This window comes from Gallus gallus, chromosome 4 (genome assembly GCF_016699485.2).
Source record: "Gallus gallus isolate bGalGal1 chromosome 4, bGalGal1.mat.broiler.GRCg7b, whole genome shotgun sequence".
NCBI classification, from domain to species: Eukaryota; Metazoa; Chordata; class Aves; order Galliformes; family Phasianidae; genus Gallus; species Gallus gallus.
Window position 1 is genome coordinate 75515457 of NC_052535.1, and position 20203 is coordinate 75535659.

General features: G+C 40.9%; 2 protein-coding genes across 2 annotated transcripts; one reads left to right on the forward strand and one right to left on the reverse strand.

Annotated features, from left to right (window-relative positions):
- Positions 1 to 601: 601 nt before the first annotated feature.
- On the reverse strand, positions 602 to 8648 carry CLRN2 (clarin 2). Its single transcript, XM_003641249.6, has 3 exons — positions 7283 to 8648; positions 4950 to 5129; positions 602 to 4526 (listed from the first exon to the last, which is right to left on the reverse strand). The coding sequence occupies exons 1-3, from the start codon at positions 7533 to 7535 to the stop codon at positions 4261 to 4263; spliced, it is 699 nt and encodes a 232-aa protein (XP_003641297.2). The 5' UTR covers positions 7536 to 8648; the 3' UTR covers positions 602 to 4260.
- Positions 8649 to 8751: 103 nt separating this feature from the next.
- QDPR (quinoid dihydropteridine reductase) lies at positions 8752 to 17586 on the forward strand. The gene is made up of 7 exons (NM_001006566.2): positions 8752 to 8885; positions 9002 to 9094; positions 9740 to 9836; positions 11493 to 11633; positions 14017 to 14125; positions 14899 to 14982; positions 16772 to 17586. Exons 1-7 carry the CDS (start codon positions 8799 to 8801, stop codon positions 16875 to 16877), a joined length of 717 nt encoding a protein of 238 aa, NP_001006566.1. The 5' UTR covers positions 8752 to 8798; the 3' UTR covers positions 16878 to 17586.
- The last annotated feature ends 2617 nt before the right edge of the window (positions 17587 to 20203 follow it).

Sequence of the window (20203 nt, forward strand, 5' to 3'; positions counted from 1 at the left end):
CGGAGCTGTTGGGGCGTGAACAGAGGGCAGCAAAAATGCTCCTAGGGATGGAACACCTCTCCTTTATGAGGACAGGCTGAGGGAGCTGAGGCTGTTCAGCCTGGAGAAGAGAAGGCTCCGAGGAGACCTGAGTGCAACCTTTCAGTATCTGAAGGGGGCTGTAAGAAAGAAGAGGACAGACTCTTTACCAGGGTCTGTTGTGATAGGACAAGGGGAAATGGTTTCAAACTGAAAGGTGAGCTTTAGGTTGGATATAAGGAAGAAGTTTGTTATGGTAAGGGTGATGAGGCACTGGCACAGGTCACCCAGAGATGTGGTGGCTGCCCCATCCTTAGACATACACAAGGACAGTCTGGGCAGGGCTCTGAGCAACCTGATCCAGCTGTAGGTGTCCCTGTTCAGTGCAGGGCACTTGGATTAGATGGCCTGTAAGGTTCCCTTCCAATTCAAACGATTCTATGATAACATCTTGACATGAGTTCATTAGGATCTGAGAGAAAGCAGTTACAATCCCTGCGTCACATTTAAACAACAACAAAATGCAACCCCAGTCCTCCTCCCCCAAGGGCAATGTCACACAGAGAAAATGACTGATGGAAATTGCATCCATTTTTAATGTTAAATCATAACATTAATACAGAATCAAAGCAGTGGTTAGTTCTTATCTTTGTTTATTTTGGAGAGGTTCTTATATACAAATAATAGTTTCTTCGTTCTTTGAGGAATGGCCCCTTAGCTTCCCTACCTCCTTCACGGAGCATCTCCATACTCTGCAGGGATATGAATGACTGTTTTCACAGCATTTGAAGTAGTCTTTAATTCTATGGAAGAATAGGATTTGACGTGTAATCTCTTTGAAGTTCTGGACAAACACTTCACAAATGGCAGATACCTCATAAATCTACCCATTTGGGGCTTCAAATCTTCCAGAATAAAAAGTCCCCCAAAAGAAGCCTTCATTTCCACATGTCGAGCACGCATCTCTATGTGAAGCATAGCTAAAATGTGTAACTGATGTAAATCACTCTTTATATATCAAGTTCCAGATTTTCTGAAAGTGTTTTAGGATGTAAAAGGGACAGCTGAAAAGGCCTAAATGGTAGTGTTGGCCATCGCTAACCTTAGGGATTGCTTTGTAATTATACAGCTTAACTACGTGTGGTTGTATTTAACCTTTTTTTTTTTTCCAACAGGGAACAGAAGGGTAAACATTCTATGTATTTTCCCATCAGTGTATCTCAGCTGTGCTTAACTGTGACAACCTGAGCAGCTGAAACATTAATTTAGCCTTATATATGTTCAATTCAGTTTGATTCATGCAAATACTTCTGTTTGCTCTAAAGAGAACTGAAAATACTGTTTTCTCACAAGCAGTAATTGGATGGTAATGCTATTTCATCATTGAGCTCAGGAAGCTACAACATCCCACAGTAAGATTCAGAAATGTTTCACAGATCTGGCATCAGACATCTTTTGGACCATTACTGCAGAGTGTGCTCCACTGTTGAGTAGATTCAAAACAAGATTCAAAAGCTGGTCAGCACAGCTGTCCTTTACTCACACAGTGCTCTCTAATGGTTCTTTCAGAGCTGCTGCAACCTGCCAAGGAATCCAGTTCAGCAGTCCAGCAGTCTTGCCATTACCCGAGTAAGTAGTCCCACAGCTCTTATTCAGTAACAGTTTAAATGATCATTGTTGAGGAAGCCTTGGGGGCATTACACATTTCACTGGCAGTAAGAAAAATGTTTTGGAATACATACACACTAATACTACTGAAAAGCACTGCCAAAGTTATCTTTCAGCATAGTGCACCCCTTAATCTGCTTCCTTTTCACTTCCTAGAGAGAACTGCATTTAGTGGAGGCTAAGTTATATCTTACAATATAACTATTTTTGTACAACTACTTCTAAATTATATGCACACAGAACATTTACAGATGACAAGCATTTCATTTTCTGTTTGCGTGGTTATCTGTCAGTTTAAGGTCTTGCATTTCAGAGCCACTCTGAATTTTCTGGGCAGGGAAGGTGGTGGTACCATAGAAGCACTGTGCTGTTAGCACTACAGGCACCGTCACAGAAGGGGTTGACCTGCTGCCTCCCCATGGACAGGGTATGGCACCATCCTCCTGCCCTTGTGACTCAGTGTAGAGTCTGGATGAGAACACCAGTGAAATTAGAGCACTGAGGTAAGTGGTATAAATTAGGAATCTTTTTTTGTAGTGCTTCGGACTTACCAAAACTTTGAAACCGCCCCATATTATTTGTTTATTTATTTATTTATTGTGCTCCTAAACAAAAACAAAAACAACAACAACAAAAAAAGAGTGGCTAACACTGCACTGAAGAAAAGAGATTATTAATGCCTGTTGCAGCAGCAGGTGCGCAAAGTTCTCCACTCATAATCCTGCTGACCTTGTAGTCAAAGGTCAAAACCAGAGATGGTGTAGCACACAGTAACAGACAGACTGCTCAGTACAACCATAGATTGACTTTGGCTTATGACATCTCCTTTGAAACTGTGATATTGCCTTTCCAAATGCCTGCTGGTCACGCCGAGTATGTGCTGAAGACGAATTGAATCGTTTCAATTTCTTACCTCATGCAGAGTGTGCACATAAACTGCTGCAGCATTCAGTGGCTTCAGCCTGCTGTGTATGATAGCAAAATGTATTTTATAAGAATACCAACTGGAAGTAGAATTTTCTTCGTAAGACAGCTGTTTTCATTGGTCTTTAGATGTAAATAGAGTACAAAGAGGGAGGAAAATAAGTATCTGGGTCAGAGATGTCAAACTCATTGACTTAAGCTGAGTTATCCTCATTTAAATATCTACATAAGCAGCTTAGTCAGCAAAAACGTTAAATATCAGCTTATTCTGGTAACTTGCTTTACTGAGTGTTCTGCACAATTCGGTGATAAAAACCAGTTATTTGGGTACATAAAACACAGTGTTAGGCACTTCTGAAAATGACCCTTACAACACTATTTTTGTGAAGAGATGTTTTCAAGTGAAAAAAATAATTTGTTTTGTTTTGTTTTGTTTTTAATATCTTGAGATGTTCTAAAAACACTTTGAATCCTACAGATGTTACTATCTTTTACAAAGAACTTGTCACAGGAATGGAGTCACACAACCTGCTGGTCTGACAAAGTGCAACTGACTACAAAATAATTCACTGACATTAACTTAGATAATGTCTTCTTTCATTCATTCAAAGAAATTCAGAAGTTATCTGTAGTTCCTATTGCTAAAAAAGTAATATATATACGCTATAGTAATTAAAGCAAAAAACGAAACAAACAACAACAAAAAAAGGACATGTTTAATGGTATATTCTTTTCACTGAAATATTAACTATTTGTGGTGCAAGAACTGCTTAAATGCCTGTCAGAACTAGGGCACTTCCTGGTACCTTCCATCCATGTAACCATTTTTATTCATTTTCGTCCTCTTTCATCATATATTTATTTTGCTTGATTTCAGACAGAAGCAGGAATTGACAGGAGGTTGAAGATCACTAACACTACACTTTTCAGATCATTTAAAAGCACTGTTACTTGGATTCTATTTGCTTTACTTCCAGAACTTGCAATGAAACCTTCGTCATGCAGCCAGTCATTTATTCACAGCCTACCAGCATCCCATAAACTTTACTCTTCTCACTTCTTTACTTTGTGGAGTTTGATAATTTCTGTTTTTAAACACTATCATACACCTGTAGCCTGTGCTTCCCTCTAAGTTTAGCCCCACAGGTAGTGAGGTCTCCTTCTTCAATGCAGTTTACCATCATCAGACATGTCCTAGATGGCTCTCTTAGACATTCCCAGATAATTCTGAGAAGCTGACTGGCAAACACCCAGTCTTTTTGTTCTGTAACAATCCTATGTTATCAAAGGTTTATGATGAACGTATTTGCTTTCTAAACAAAAAACGACATTTGGTTTAGGTGAAATTATTTTTCACCTTATTTTTCTGAAGTATTTAAAATGTAAATTTTCTCAGAACTGCCAGCAGCATATATTGCACATACAGCCCATTTTTGAAAATGATATTTGTAGTATTTGTTCATCCTGCTTTCCCATGTGTGCTGATTGCTGGTGCTGTAGACTGACCTTAAGACACACTGCAGAATTTCACACGTGGCATCTTTACTCATGTCTAAACCAAAGTTCTCCATCCAAGGCAGAAGCCGAAAAGCCAAGAAGCCATTTCTAACATGACAATTCTCTTCACCAAAGAAATCTTACGCAGATTTATTAGTACATGATATCTTCGGCTGTAACATTTGCCTCTTCTGTTTTAGTCTTAATTTTAGGGAAATTAATACAACTAATGGCTATAAGCAGCAAATTCACTGCGTGTGCTGCGGCGCCTGCCACGCAAATCCAGAAACAATCCTCAAACTGTTCTTCTAAGATAACAAACTGAAAGACGTTTTCCCGAAAATTGGCGATCCTTTCTGTGAGGCGGTGAAGTTTCACAGCAGCCATAAAGCCGGTGACTGCAAGAGCTACGAATCCACCTGCAACAAAACAGAAGAAGCGTTCACCATTGCTGTCAAAACACTGTGGTTGTGCTTCAGAAAGACTTACTAAATACAAAAGTGAGCAGAACGAGATAGGCTTGGGCATGGCTTAAACATCTTCAAAATGCTTAGCCTTTATTGTACGGCCAAGCGTTACAGCAGTGTTTGCAACGAGGTCCCTTTATCAGTGACTGTAAAGACCAACATTTGCAGCTCCTATAATAAGCTGACGAGGTACAATAAGCTGAAATACCATCTAACAGTTCTGCTTTGGTAAATGAGATTTTACTGCAACTTCATTTAATTCACAAGTACTTAAACCAAGGAGATATTTTGTAAGGCAAGAGAAGCTTTGCTGTTAACATTCTTTTTTTTTTTTACAAATGTGACCTGATGAAAAGTACTGGTAAATTATTTTACCTGCAAGGAAATTCCAAAGGCATATTCCTGCTGGACCCTTAATAGCCCGGTAGGGAACTTTTATTGCGTTAAGAATGCAGAATCCAAAACTGACCAGAGAAAAGGAAATGGCCACACAAAGGAACATTATTATCATCACATGTAGGCCTGTATTCAGTTTCTTCACCATATGTGGGAAAACTGGCAAGAAAAAAATCATCTATTCAGTGTGTAATTTTTTTTTTGACAACAATAAAAACAGCACACTGTGCTCATACAATGAACTCAGATTATACCTAAACAAGGCTATTTTCAAAGAAGCAGTCAGTTCAGGTGGTTACCCTCATCTTAGTTCATTATGCTTTGTTTCTCAGTGTATCAGACAAACAGGATATATTCTACCACAGGAAAAATCCTTCACAGAGGACCTGTGAAGGAGGATTCGGGGTTGAGTAATGTTTTATTTATCTCGTGTTAATATCTTAATCACCTTTGTTTTCCACTCCAAACTCCTCTTTTTCAGTTTCCCAGTCCTGTCCCATGCTTTTAATTTCATCCCTTTGAAGTCCAGGAGTCCCAGTTTCCTTATCCAGGCCTTTACTGCCTGATAAGGTGCTGCTCCTGTCTGATTTATTCTTTCATATGATTCTTCTTTCTCTCTCTTCCTACTGGCTCCAGTGAGATCTACTCTGAATTCATATTTCCTAATCTCACAGGTTTCACTTTTCAAATTCTCTTCTTGGTTTCACAATATAATTCTGTGATTCTGTGAAATGAGAAGCCAGAAACTGGCTTACTTTCTCACAGGAAAGTAACTGGCAGTAAAAAAGCAAAGTGTTTAGCTTTACTATAAGTCAGCATCAGGGTGGTTCTAAGGATTCTTTTGCCTCTTTTTCAAAGCCATGAGCAGTAAGCCTGGCTTAATAAAGAAGAAAGAATCTTGAGGAAGAACACTGCCGTGGGGGCTGCTGACACATTCCAGCTGTGTCTGCCGTGCACACAGACAAATGTCTGCTTCCCCAGCTGGTTCCCAGGGCTCGATTCAGATGTCAAAACATAAACATCTCACACCAATTTATGTGCCTTAGCACTTCCAGAAAAACCACATGGGTCTCATATAGATGACACAGTATGAATGGAACACCTCCGGGAGGAGGTGAGTCTGACAGCTCTGTAGTACTACCATGATTTTGATGCCAGCGCTGCAAAGTTTTCAACTTTTATAGAGCTATTAAAGTATTTAAAAGGGAAAATCTCTTGCACAATTGTTTACCTAACCACACAGTCGTGTCCACTGCAGTTAATGACCCAGTTTTATAGTTCTAACAGGGAAAACTCTTATTAGCATTAGTGAGGGCTTTGTTTGTCCAAGAAGGATAGGATCACGTCCTCCAGATATGTATCAACACACCCCATAGTGATGGTGGAATACTAGGCCTTCCTCTCAGCTTACACTGTAATTAATCAGAAAGTATACTAATGAGTCCAGAAAGTTGTAGAAAGATTGCAAAGGGTATTGGCTACCTTTTTTGTCATTCTGTCTCACAGCTGTGGATAGGGTGACAGAACTGGGACTGTATTTCTGTATATCTTGCAAAGAAACAGCAGCTGAGCAGAGCAAGAAGAACTTTGCCCTGCTTTCCTACTTGCCAGCCGCTTTGATTACTGAAATGTGACTGGTCCACATTCAGCATTTTTGTGTGTGTGTGTGTGTCTTCAGAGTTACCAGAAAAGAAGTTACAAACTTCTTCAACACGTTAATAAAGTTAGGAGGATCTGCAATGGAAAACATCTGCATTGGGACAGATGGAGAAATGCATCAGTGTGGACAGCTAAATACATCTCTACCTCTTAAAAGAAAACAAAACCACATGCACACAAAGAAAGTGAGGAGCTCAACAAAGAAGGCAACAACTGAGGCACAGAAATACTGCAGAGCAACACTCATCTTCAGTTAAGAAGATTAAGTTTAGAAAGCTTCAGTTAAGGGGATAGTGTGACTTACAGGGTCACCTCAAATGTACTTCCTTCTATAGCTCAGTCTGGGACACAAACAGTGACTTTCACTCCCTTTACAAGACTAAAGGGAAACCCTCAGTCGAGCCCTAGGGGTTTTGTTTCTTGATTCCAGGATTACAGAACATAACCAGAGGAAAAAAAAAAAAAAAAACTAGCATGAAATGGTAGACCTTTTACATTGCCACCCAAATCCCAAACCATATAGACCACAAGCAAGCCATGAATACAAGTTTAATGATAATGAATTGCATGCTACAAGTTCTGCAAACAAAACGGAGCCCCTCTAGAGTTGAACTAAACATTCGAGTTCGGGATCCAACCACAACTGCACTTACCTGAGAATTTGGAGCGACGCCCGCCCAGCCCACACTGACGTATTTTGCCACCTCGGAAGAGTCCATAGTAAATTTCTCCAATGAACTTGACCAGCTCCGGGTCTGTGGCATTGACCAATTCAGCCCCTGTTTTGCACAGGATCTTCCCAGTCATCCACTTCGGGGTCCCCATTGCGACAACAATCAAGATAAAAGATGCAAAACTTATTACAGAAGCCAAGGCAAATAAAGTCTTTTTAAAGCAGCCGGGCATCCTAGTGGTCTCAGGGACTCATCTCCAAGGCCTCTCTGCAGCAATTAGGCACGTTCTCATTTTTTCCTGATGCTCCGAAATCCACAACTGAACAGCAGGTGTTTCAAAATACATTTCATTGTATTTTGAAGCTCCAGAAATTAAACTGTATGGTTAAAAATCAAGTCCAAAAATACATCTTGCTGCGACAACATCCTGAAATGGTTGCAAGCATCGGCTTCGTTACCCTGCAGCGCCGTGGTGCTTCTTTCTGCTGAAGGTAATCCTATATCTATTGCAAAGCTAATGTTTCACCAGAGGTTTAATTGTCTCGCTCAAATGACACCGAGATCTATACCATAACCACATGGGAAGAAAATGAGGAGTAGAATTGTATTTATTTAAGATTATTAAAAGCATCATTAGCTACAAAGCATTACAAGCGTGGAAATCGGCAGCAGAATTTTGCTGACGTCTCTCTCTGCTGTGTGCTCCTCCTGGTGCTTACACTGTGCCAGCCTAAATGTCACTGCTGCCAGAGCTCACAGCACTGCTAATGTGGCAGAGCACAGGTCTTATGAGGAGCAGCTGGGGGAGCTGGGATTGTTCCGTCTGGAGAAGGGGAAGTTCAGAGGAGACCGTATTGCTCTACAGCTCCCTGAAAGGAGCTGTGTGCAGGTAACAGGTCTCCTCCCAGGTAACAGTGGTAGGATGAGAGGGAATGGCCTTAAGTTGCACCACGGGAGGTTCAGGTTGGAAATTAAAAAGCGATTGTCCTGGAGGTGCATTGGCACAGGCTGCCCAGGGAGGTGGAGGGGTCACTGACCCTGGAGGTGTTGAAGAAACGTGGAGATGTGGGACGGAGGGACGCGGTCAGTGGGCACGGTGCTGACGGGCTGATGGTTGGACTGAGGTGATCTTAGAGGTCTTTTCCGGCCGTAATGATTCTGTGATTCTGCGTGCCCCACCTGCACACAGCCACGGCCGGGCCGACTTCTACGGTTACTGCTACTCAAACCCTATAGAGCCACTAATTAATTAATTAATTAACCATCTCAACGTTCCCCGAAGGCAATAACACAACCCGCCGCCGGGGCACGCAGGCGTTGGTACCTCCCCCGAGCCCTCGGGGGCGGGCGGAGCTCTTCCCTGACAGGACCTGGCCCCGCTCCGCATGCGCAGGCGGCCCTGGGCGGCGGGGAAGGCTGGGCTGGGTCGGGTTGGGTTGCCTTGCGTTGCCGAGCGGGAGCGGTGCAGGCGAGCGGCAGGTTGTGAGCAGCGAGCATGGCTGCGGCCGGCAGGGTGCTGGTGTACGGCGGGAGAGGGGCCCTGGGGTCCCAGTGCGTGCAGTACTTCAAGTCCAGGAACTGGGTGCGCGCCGGGCGGGGGCGGGACGGAGCGGGACGGGGTGCGGGGAGGCGGCGGCGGCTGGGCAGCGGGGAGCTGTGTGCCCCCGGGTCGGCGCTAACGGCTCTCTTACCGCGCAGTGGGTCGCCAGCATCGACCTGGCCGAGAACGAGGAGGCCAGCGCCAGCGTGGTGGTGAGAGCAACTGAGTCCTTCACCGAGCAGGCCGAGCAGGTGGGAGCGCGCGGGGACGGTGCCGTGGTTGCAGGCTGCAGTGGGGTCCCATTTCCCCGCGGCTCAGGAAGTTTATAACCAACTGCATCACCAGTTGTGAAGAAAAAGCTGCTGTGTATCCGTAAGGCTCCGTGTCAGGTGCAGTGGTGTGACGCACAGCTCCTGTGGTTAAGGCGCAAGCAGTGAGAAGGCAAACGCTCAGTTATTTGTTCCTTGTGCTGTCACCAGAATTGCTGTGGAAGCGGCTCTGTGCAGATGTGGGGCTGTTTGTCCCGTGTGCTTAAACGGCACAGTATGCAGGGAGGCCCCTTCACAAAGAAATCAATAATCATGATGAAGAAAGATAGCTTATGATGTAGGTAAGGGCCGGATCTGTTCGTGCTCAAATCAGTTATTTCCAGTGACATCACCCACTGTATGAGCTGACCGTCATCTTTAGTTATCTTTCAGCCTGGGTTGACGGGTTCTGTTAGTTTTCTGCAGCTGTTTAAATTGCTTTGGGTTGTGTTTTTTTCCTCTAGTTACATAGTTGAGTAACTTTAAAGCAATCTTGATATTTACTGCTTTACGTTGGTGTTTACTCCTTTATCGTAACAGTTCTACCTTGACAGTGGCTTCAGAATGTCTTTCTTCTGTGTTTTGAAGGTGACAGCAGAGATTGGAAAGCTGCTTGGTGAAGAGAAGGTGGATGCGATCTTATGTGTAGCAGGAGGATGGGCTGGAGGCAGTGCCAAAGCTAAATGTAAGCCTGTGCGTGCCAGTCTATATAGGAATGAAATCCCAGAGGAATTGTTAAAAATCGTGGCTATAAAAGTCTTTGAGATCATCTTTCTTCTGGAGTCTGGAGGAGGATGTTAGCCTAACAGTACAGAAGAGCTCAGTCACAGTGCATCTTAGCATGTTTCTGAATGGTTGGTGCCCATTACATTTTCACTGTTCTCAGAAGAGTTTTTTAGTGCACCGTTTTCTACTGGTAAACTGTGATGCACCATATAAAGGAGTGCAGTATTGTTATCTGTGGACTAACTTTTGACAAGGCAGGCAGCTTACATAAGATAGCAGCTGAGTAGAGCTGCTATCGATGTTGTTGCCCAGTTCACTGCTTTACTTATAAAGCTGCGGTTGCGTGCTGCAGCTCTCTGGACTGTTACTGTACAATCCAGAGCTGTTAACAACTCAAGACCACACTAGAGGAAAAAAAAGGGTCCATAGATTTACAAAGCTTTTAAACATGTAATATTCAGAAAGTAATTTTTTGCTTTTCCTACTAGTATAGAGAATAATAACAATAGCAGAAAAAGCACCTTGCTTTCTGTATGGAGTAAATCTGTTAAAATGTATTCTCCTCCCATTTCCCAGCTCAGACAATATAGGCAAAATTTTCACCTATGAAGAGAATGTGAGAAGTCATACACAGTTCAATCAAAGTGAATGCATTTCCACAATTACATTATACTGGATTGTAATAAATATGCACGGTATTGGAAATAAGGTGATTGGTCATAACCCTGATTTATAGTAGTTCTTCTGGTGGGACAGCAGGGTACCTTGGAATCAAGTGGTCAGCTTATCTCACTGAGTTGCTCATGCTTGTTCTGTGCTGTGTTCTGAAAAGGATTCTTTCTGAACAGTAAGATCTTTGACATGGCCAGTCATTGTTTTTTGCTATCAGTACCTGCATGGAAAGGAGAAAAAAACAATGACAAGTGCTTCCTTGTGAAGTTATGGGTGTTCTCCCTGGTCCTAATGGGCTGCTATAGTAGAATTTGCTCTCCGGTACATAGAAGCACTAGGATGCATGCTTGGTATAGTACAGATTAATAGATGAGTATATTTACACCAACAGATTACTTTCAGATGTATTGTTCTTGATTTGTGGTATAATCTGGTGATAAGAAATATTTTCGTTTAACTCTTTTATCTCTTGGAGTCTTCTTTCTGCATTCTAGTGGAGTGTAACTATATGCAGCCAGCGGGGAAGTAATGGAAAGAGAGATCATGCTGCTACAGAGTGAGAAGAAGTTAATGTGCAGATTTTCAGATCCTTGACATAGATCAAAGCAGATCTTATAGAAGTTTGAGGAAGTTGGAAGTCTTTGAACTGAGTATAAGCATTAATGGAGAGCTAATGGAACTATCTGATGTTATTATATTGTATTTTTTTTTTTGGTAGAAAGCAGATAATTGCCTAGAATACATGCTGTAGAGCTGGGATTTGACACCCAGAGATGGAAAAGATATAAATTGATATTTTACTCAATGTGGACATGGAAAATAATTGAAAGCATGTCGTTATAGGACTTTGTGTAGTACCGTTGCACTATGTGTGATAGGAAGGAAACCAGAATTAGAAATCTTTTTTCTTATAGTTACTATAACTAATTATCTTTCTAATCAGCTTTGTACAAAAACTGTGATCTGATGTGGAAACAAAGCGTTTGGACATCCACTATTTCCAGTCACCTGGCCACAAAGCATCTGAAAGAAGGAGGTCTCTTGACTTTGACAGGTGCTCAAGCTGCTTTATCTGGAACTCCAGGTAAAATGCCATCATGTATGGTACCTGCTGAGACATGAGTAGTTATACCTCTGTGTTAATCTGAGTAGTATTGTTCTTGAAGAGTAGTTTCACTTGCCGGTTTCTTGACATCCATTACAAATGGAAAATTGCTGCTGAAATGCTTAATGTAAGTGTAATTTTACAGGTGGCAACGCTGAATTTCTTGAAGTTGGAGCACAAACAGAATCGGTATTTAGGTAATAGTTGATATGCATTAGTGAAATGGATTTGGCTAATATAGGATACAGTAAAAAATAATGTGGAAGATAGTGAAGAATAAAAGTACACAACAAGCTGTAAGTACAGTGCTTAAATAAAGTTAAATCTCTTATTTCTTTTTGAAGAAGTGAAGTCCCAAAGCTGCCCAGTTTTTCAACTAGTGATGACTTGGCTGATTCTATGAAATGTGCTTGTCCTGTTTGTGTTCTGATTCCAGCTCACCTTCACTTCAGGCACAGATAAGCTTGTTGACCTTTAACTTCGCCCTCCAACCTATTCAGAACAAACTTTTCTAAGGGTTTTTTTTTTTTTTAAATCTCACTCCCATCTGCATGGGGAAAGAAATCTGGGAGCACTGTAAAAGAAAAAGGCACACAAGCCCACAGGCAAGGAAAGTTTTTTGACACAAATACACTAGGAAATTGGGAAATAAAAGTGACTTAGCAATACTTTAATGGGACATAGCTACTAACACTGTAAAGCACATTATAAAATTAATGAACGTTCCTGAAAGCCATGTCTGAAGTGGTTCAGGAGAAACACGCTGTATTTTCTAGTTAATGATTTACCTTCTAAGTTTACAGCTGCATCTGGCATGGTCTGAAGATAAAAGGTTTATTTTATGTGAATAAACAGATGCGTAATTTACTGTCTGTGACTGACTGACCATCTACAAATGAAATAATGTGAACTTTGGCAAACTTTCATAGTGTCTTTTGTTTGGATCGTTTTGGGAGGTGGGGACCACAGCAGAAGAATCAGTGGTTTGCTTTTATGTTTTCAACTGGCAGTTTTCAATGAGTCTGGATTTTTTAGAAGAACACAGCAGTGCTTTGGGCAAACACATGCAGCTTATTAACTTCAGGAAGAATTGGGAAAGATTTGTTACTCAACTTTTGCAAATACGACTTGCTGGCTTGTTATTTCCAGCCATTAAGGAAGGAATCCTCTTTTTCTTGTTTGCTCTTCCTGTGATTTTTCTTTTTCTATGTGAAAATGTTGACTGATTCAATGCAAATTGAAGAAAACTGAAAATAATGCAATAGCTACAGTAAGGAGTTCAACAGTGATGCCTAAGAAACATAGAAAAGGTTTACGAAGACTTGATATTTGATTTACAGACAAGGGAAATATGATAGAAGTGTAAATATTTTACAGTAAAATAAAATGAGCTACTGCTGACAGTGATTCCTTCTAATAAATGTGGATATTATACAGTATATCTAATTGAGTATAACAGAAACATTTATGTAATGCAAAATTACCTTTGTACCTTTATTGCAGAATACTTCCTCGGGTACTTTGAAAAGGAGATGTGCAGAGAGGTAGAAAGTCATCCAGTTGTAGTAAACAAAGTACATTTGTCCTTTTCCTATGTGCTTAATCATTGTCTGGGCTGGCATTGTCTTGGCAGATGTGTACCATGAGACAGCTGAGACCTGTAGCACCTTGACTGTCCAACTCTTATACTTGAACAGTACTCGGCGTGCTCTCATTCCCATACATCTTACACTGCTGAGTACTGGCTGTCTAAAAAGCAGCTGTGCTCCTGAAGAAGCTGGATTTACATGCAGGTTGTTTAGTCGCTTTCTGCCAGGACTGGGTTTTCTGTTTGTCAGTTTTTTGTAGCTTTCTCCAGAGGGTCTGTCAGAATTATGATGCTGCTGCAGTGAATTACTGTTCTGGAGAGGAGTGTGCTATATCTGCTCAGGTCCAAACCTGTAAATACTGCAATCTTATGCTCGAAGTTAACAGGTGACTGCTTGATTAAAGTCAGCGAGTCTCTTCACACTTAGAAAACAACAAAACTAAACTCTAGTAAGGTTAACTCTGTTGGTCCTGCAGGGTATGTTCTGGAACATTAATTGAACATGTTGAAAGCAATACGTTTGTCAGTTCAGTAATGCTCCAAGCTTTTTCATTGTTCCTGGATGTCTATTAGAAGGATTTTGTTTGGGATTGTTTTTCTTTTGTAAATTTGAATTTTATTTTTTCTTTAATTGTATTTCTGTATGTTTTAAATCTGATTCTGTTCTGGCTATGGTAAGTGATTTAAAACTTAATTATTAAATAATGTGATTTTGTGTCATACTGCCGACGATATTGAGAACTGTGCTTTAGTTTGCCTGTTTTTTGTTGCTAGGGATGGTTGGCTATGGCATGGCTAAAGGAGCAGTGCACCAGCTGTGTCAGAGTTTGGCTGGTGCCAATAGCGGCTTGCCATCTGGCTCTGCTGCTGTTGCTATTTTACCGTAAGTGTTTGAATAGTTACCTCTGTCTGCATTGTTTATTACTGCCCTAACGTAGAGTTGCACTGCTGTGATTGTGATGTCCTGTCCACGGTACTCAAATAGCCTGTGTGTTTTCCTCGTACGCATACTGTTATGCACACTCCTTCAGGTCAGAAAACAACAGCACTGAGAGTGTTGGGATCACTAACACAGTGCTCTACAGAGCTTTGCAGATAGGCAGACAGCAGGAACACTGCACTTTTGGCCATTCTGGATTTGCAGAGGTCTCATGCAAAACTCTGTGCTTGAGTGAGTTCTTGAGAGTAATTATATCCTGTATTGTCAACAGCATAGCAGTAAGACAGTTCTGAAAACTTGAGCCTTTAACATCATCAAAGTCAAAACTTATTGGGCCTATACACCCACTTGAATGAGCTGCAAGTGCAGAGATTGAGGGCAGCAGCAGTAGGGCACGTGCTGTGTGATACATATAGACGAGAGTATTACTGCTACAGCCTGTCTGCATGAGAGAGCCTGGGAGGGAGCTGTGAGCTAAGTGATAGGCCTGGTGGGCTGGATGTCATCAGCAAGGCAGAGAGCTAAGGGGTTACAGGCTGTAGCCTTTGATGTACATTGGAACTGATAGTTATATGCTGTTAACGTGTAGAGAAAGCAAGGGAGATCTGTACTGCATGGTATAAAATTCAAGCATATGTTACAGCAATGAAAAGAAGCAGGTGGCTCTTATTGGAAACATGATGAATAAATAAAGGTTTATCTTGTTTTAATCACAGAGTTACCTTGGATACACCAGCGAACAGGAAATCAATGCCTGATGCAGATTTCAGCTCTTGGACATCCTTAGAATTCATTGCTGAGTGAGTATGCATGTGATAACTAAGCTTTTCTTACTGTCACTTCTGCTGTTGCATCTTCCTGCCTACTCTTTCTAAATGGCTGTCGTGGATTTGGGCATTCTTTTCCCATAATCTCCCTGCTTCTGGAGGTCTCCAGATGACGTTGGGCCAGTTGTGCAAGCTTCTTAAATGGAGAAAATTAGCCCAACTCCATCAACTTTAGCATCTCTCCATCAGTTACAGTGATAAGATGTCCTTAAGTAGTTGAAATCCAGAGTAAAGGCTCTAGACAAATCAAGTTGCAGATGCAGGAGTCAGTAGCTGTAGCTTATTGAACAACAGGCTGAGACTATACGACTTATTGTGTCTAATTGCTCTCAGAGAAGGTGTGTAGGTGCTGCCTTCTATGAGGTGATGGGCAGTAGCAAAGATTCTGCTGAGGTTGGTCACATAAAAACAGAAGAGCAGAGATGCAGTTGTCTTGCGTTTTTGAAGTCAGATATTTGCCTTCACACATTGTAAAGGACAAAACGTCTTTACTCTTACAAATGTAAAAGCTTTTAAAACTGACACTGAAATAACATTCACCTTATGCTGATTGCTCGGAGGGCAGTTTAGTGTTGACATTTGATTTCTTTGTGATGTGGATTTTTTTTTTTTCAGTGGGATGGCAGAGTGGAAATTGGTTTTTGGTGCAAGAAGCCCATGCAGCTGTTCAATGTGGCTATTTACCAGGGTCCCGTCAATTGATTTCAATTGGTCTAGGAATGTTCAAAAAAAGTTAGGATTTTTACAATACAGAACATCTGTCTATGTACAAATTAACTTTTTTACTTCTAAAGATCTTTTTCCTTGTAGCACAATTAGGTTGAGTGTTCTGCTTTTTTAGCTTTTAATTCTCTTAACTTTAAATCTGGCTTTGAAAACTGACAGTTTCACTGGTGTTGGAGAGAATAATTCCAGTGGTGTTAAACATTGGTGACATTTCCATCTCAGGAAAGATATTTCTCATATCGTGTTTGCATTTTGAGGTCTGCTGTATCCTAGAAGCTACTGTGTCAGATGGCAGGACATTCCAAAATGGTAGCTGCTAAGTCTGCAATGATGGAGTGGTTGATGGACCTGAAAATATTTTTTTCTTTATTAGTTTTGATGAGCAGTATTCTGGTGTGCTGTCCAGAATGAGCCCATCGTATTCAGCATATTTTGGATATCTTAAACTTTCTGTGCTTCTGCCGAGACTGTTTTCACAGTTAAGATGCTCTGTTGGCAGAACAATGGGTTAAGAAAGAAGAACTTGGAAAGAGGTACTTACATAAGCTGAAAGGTAAGGGATGCAAGAGGAGAGAATAGGAATAGAATACAGAGATATGGGAGAGAAAAACAATCATTTAACCTGTAATTTTTAACAGCTCTAAGGTTTACCAACCCTATTTTAGCCATAAGTCTGTGTTTGTGATGTATGCTATAAAGGCAACTTATATAGCTCCTGCCTCTCCCTTTCGGTGTATTTATTTTTTCCACTTGGGCAAACCTTTGATATTTTAAACACCGGCCTTTTCCTTTGAGGTGTTCTGAAAATCCCATGTGTGTGCTGGAAAACGCTTCTGATTTCTCCAGATCCGTCTGACTGAAGTTCTGAATCCGATGATCACATTGGCAGTGTTTGACACAATGCAGAAATTGCTACAGAGGGGGTAGAAAAAGGAGAATAATTGGGCCTTTATTTTATACTTCCTGTCGGTGAGCCTGATAGTATTTTTTTGTTTTTATCCTCCCCATCCTATTTTCTTTATTTATTTAAAAACAGAACCTTTTATGACTGGATAACAGGAAAGAATCGACCAAACTCAGGGAGTCTAATCCAGGTGATAACTGCAGGAGGGAAGACTGAACTAGTTCCAGCACATCTTTGATGTCGGATGCCTAAGACGGTGGAACTTCAGCAAAGGAGAAGCTGTGGAAAGTCTGTCTGCCAGCATAATTTGAGTGGTCGTCTGTATCCAGTGATTGTAACGATGTCATTATTGGAATCAAATTTCAAGTAGTATTTCTGTGCTGTCTGTTGTGAGTTATCTGCGTTTATTTACCAGAAAGTATCATGCATTTGTCTCTAAATGGAAGCTGCAGGCTTTGGAGTCTGTAGATGTCCTAAATCCTAGCATTATATGGTGACATGCTTGTTTTCTCTGAAATGGGAATTGCATTAATGTTGTGTAATCTCATATGTAATGATTGGATACCTTTCTCAGTCACTGTTTCTAGCAGCTTACCAAGAATCTTTCAGTTGTCTTTTTTCTTCTTTCTCTGTCTGGGAACATAGCTCTACCCCTGCTATTATGTTGGCTGTAATTATAGGAAACACTGTGATCGTATGTCCTAGTCTTCTAACACTTCTTGTGTATGTTCTGCAGGAGTTAGTGGAACTGTATAGTGATTAATAACTTGAGAAGGAGTTCCTAATTTGCCTTACAGTTTATGAACTGCTATCAGGCCTACAGTTGTAGGATAAAATAGCAGTTTTGCCAAATGCCTTTGTGTTAGTACAGAAACACTAGGAAAAAGCATACACTTCTATTTGAACATGAATATTTTGTGCTAAATAAATGTATATTGTTTTACATATTGAGCTGTCTCTGTCCCTGTAATCCAAACATTTGTAATATTTTGATCAATTTGTTGACTGAATTTACAGTTTAGAAATGGCAAAGGATTCATATTTTTCTTGCTTCCTTCTGGTCATGCTGCATAAAGTGTGCTTGTGTGAGATATAGTAGAGATGCAGAAGGTCTGCTAATCGTGCATAGGGGTAGGCTTTCAGCTGGAGGAAATGTATTCTTTAGTCCAGCTACATTATGTAGGAATACAGATTGATTGCAGAATGAAAGTATTGCTGCTTCTGAGCACAGGCTCTCATGGAACCAACACTGTTAAGTTTTTTTGGGAACATCTTGAAAATTGAACACATGAAGTTGTATCAAATGCTATCTATGTGCTTTAAAAAAAAAAGTGTTTATTTATTTATTGCCTTCTGGGTTGTGTTGAGTGTAGATCTACTACCATAGGTCAGGAAACCTTTCCCCACTTCCCAACAGAAAAAAACTTACATGTGTCCATGCCAGCTTCAGCAGGTCAGATGGCTGTGATTGCCTCTTATTGTATGACTGTCCCATTACTCCTCTTTGCTCCTTTTGTTTTTCTGGGTAGCATGTAGGGGAAATCTGATGTCCTATCAAATCAATCAAGAACTATCAAATCATGAGGCTGCTTTTGGTCTTAACTGGATGTCTAGCAACCATTCTGTTTGACTTGCTTTTTCTTTGGGCTCAGAGTGCAGATCAAAGATGGCAAGGCACTGGTGAGGGATGAAACATAAGGTGTTAGTATATTATTCTGGAAAACTGAAGAGTTATTGTACTACACCATTACATCATTTGAAGGCTTCCCTTTGCCAAGCTAGCTAAATTTCCAAGTTGCTTTGAATTTGCTTGCGTTGCCTTCTTGCAAATGTACTGAATTGGGTCTCAGAAGTTCCCCAAAGAACAGAAAAAACTCTTGAACTGGAAGCACAGCTGGGCTCAGGTATTTCTGTAGAAGATGCTGTGGTAGAAGATGGGTAATGCAGTGAATGGGACTTAAGACATGAACAGAGAATCTTTTATTTGTTAGAGGCTACAAGGGCTTTTCAGGCATCTTTGAATTACAAACATGTACCTTTACCTTAATGTTGTTATTAACCTGGTGAAAAAAGGCAATGGCTATTGCCATGTGGCAATAGAACATGAAGGTTCTAAATAACCAACCCTGAGATTATACAGGGGGAGAGTTCGAAATTAAGTCTTGTTTCGATAACGAGATCAAAATATCGAAAAAGAAAATGATATGGGATCCATTGCATAGATTTTCTTGGAACAATCTGGTAGTCTTGATAGGAAAACCCGGAGTAAATCTGTTGCTTACACTTAGCTGCTTCAGGTATGCTTTGCCAGTGTCAGAGAGAGCTTGGAAAATGAGTGGTGTGTACACTATGCAAGGCATGGGGTTCCTAAAGCTGTGGAAAAGTAACCCGATCAGTTGTCTCTCCCCCATGTCAAGTTATATGAATGCACCAGCATGGGTCTCGAAGATGAACAGCTGTGTCAGGATAGTGTTGAAAATGAAGTGGTGTCACTAGCCGCTGGAGCTTCCAGTGCACACCCCTGAATCCATCAGGCACTGAACCAGCTATGTGTACTGTTTTCTTGCCTAGCTAATTAAATTAGAGGTCTCAGTTTCTGTAAGATTATCTGTGTAAGCTCATGAGATGCAATAAATCCTTTTTGAATATGAATGTAACAACAGGCACATCTGCAGAGCTTCCCTTCTTTCACTCTTGCTTGAAGGGGAAGGAATGGTAGAAAATGCCTGTTGTACAGAAGGTGTCCACCTCGGTGTCCTCGCTCAGCTTGTGCTGGATAAGAAGTGGTAATACATCTAATAGGAAAATACAATATGTTGGCTGTAGCAATGGGAGAGTGGTGAAATATGCTAACTGAAATGCATGTATTGAGCAGATTAATATACCAGTTTTATATTTAGCATAATACAACTGGTGTCATGTTCAAAAATTCACGTGTATAGAGCCAGTTTAGTAAGGCACTTTTTTAATACAATCTTTTGAAGATGCATATTACTACTTATTGAAGAAAGGGATCTGTGAAGTCTGGGGAGAAGTAAAACCCGAATAATGCCATGCTGATCAGCCCTGTTCTTAAGCTCTGAGCTGCTTCATTCTTGTTCTACAGATGTAGCAATCTACCCCTTGTTCTCAGAAAAAGAATGTTTCCAGGCCTGAGCCAAGATGCCTTTAAAAAGGTGATGCAATTACATGGTACCTTCACACATACATAGATGCTGTTACTCTGAACTGCAGCCAACTTTGACACAGTAGCACTGGGTACAGACATGCCTCTTAAAATATAACTTCTCCTGAATTCCTTGACAGCAGGGACAGGTCCAATATACATACATGTTTTTCTCTTACAGATTTAGAAAACAGCAATTTTAATAGTAAGTGCAAAATAGGATTGTATGAAAGAATATCACTGAAAATCAAAGTATCTGAGTGAGTTAGGAGGTGTGGTCCTAAATTAACCTAAAATTGCACAGTTAAATCATTTGTTGAAATAATGAATTCTACTAAACTGGCACTTCTTTTCTTTTTTCTTTTTCTTTTTTTTTCTTTCTCCCAGCAGTGAAATGA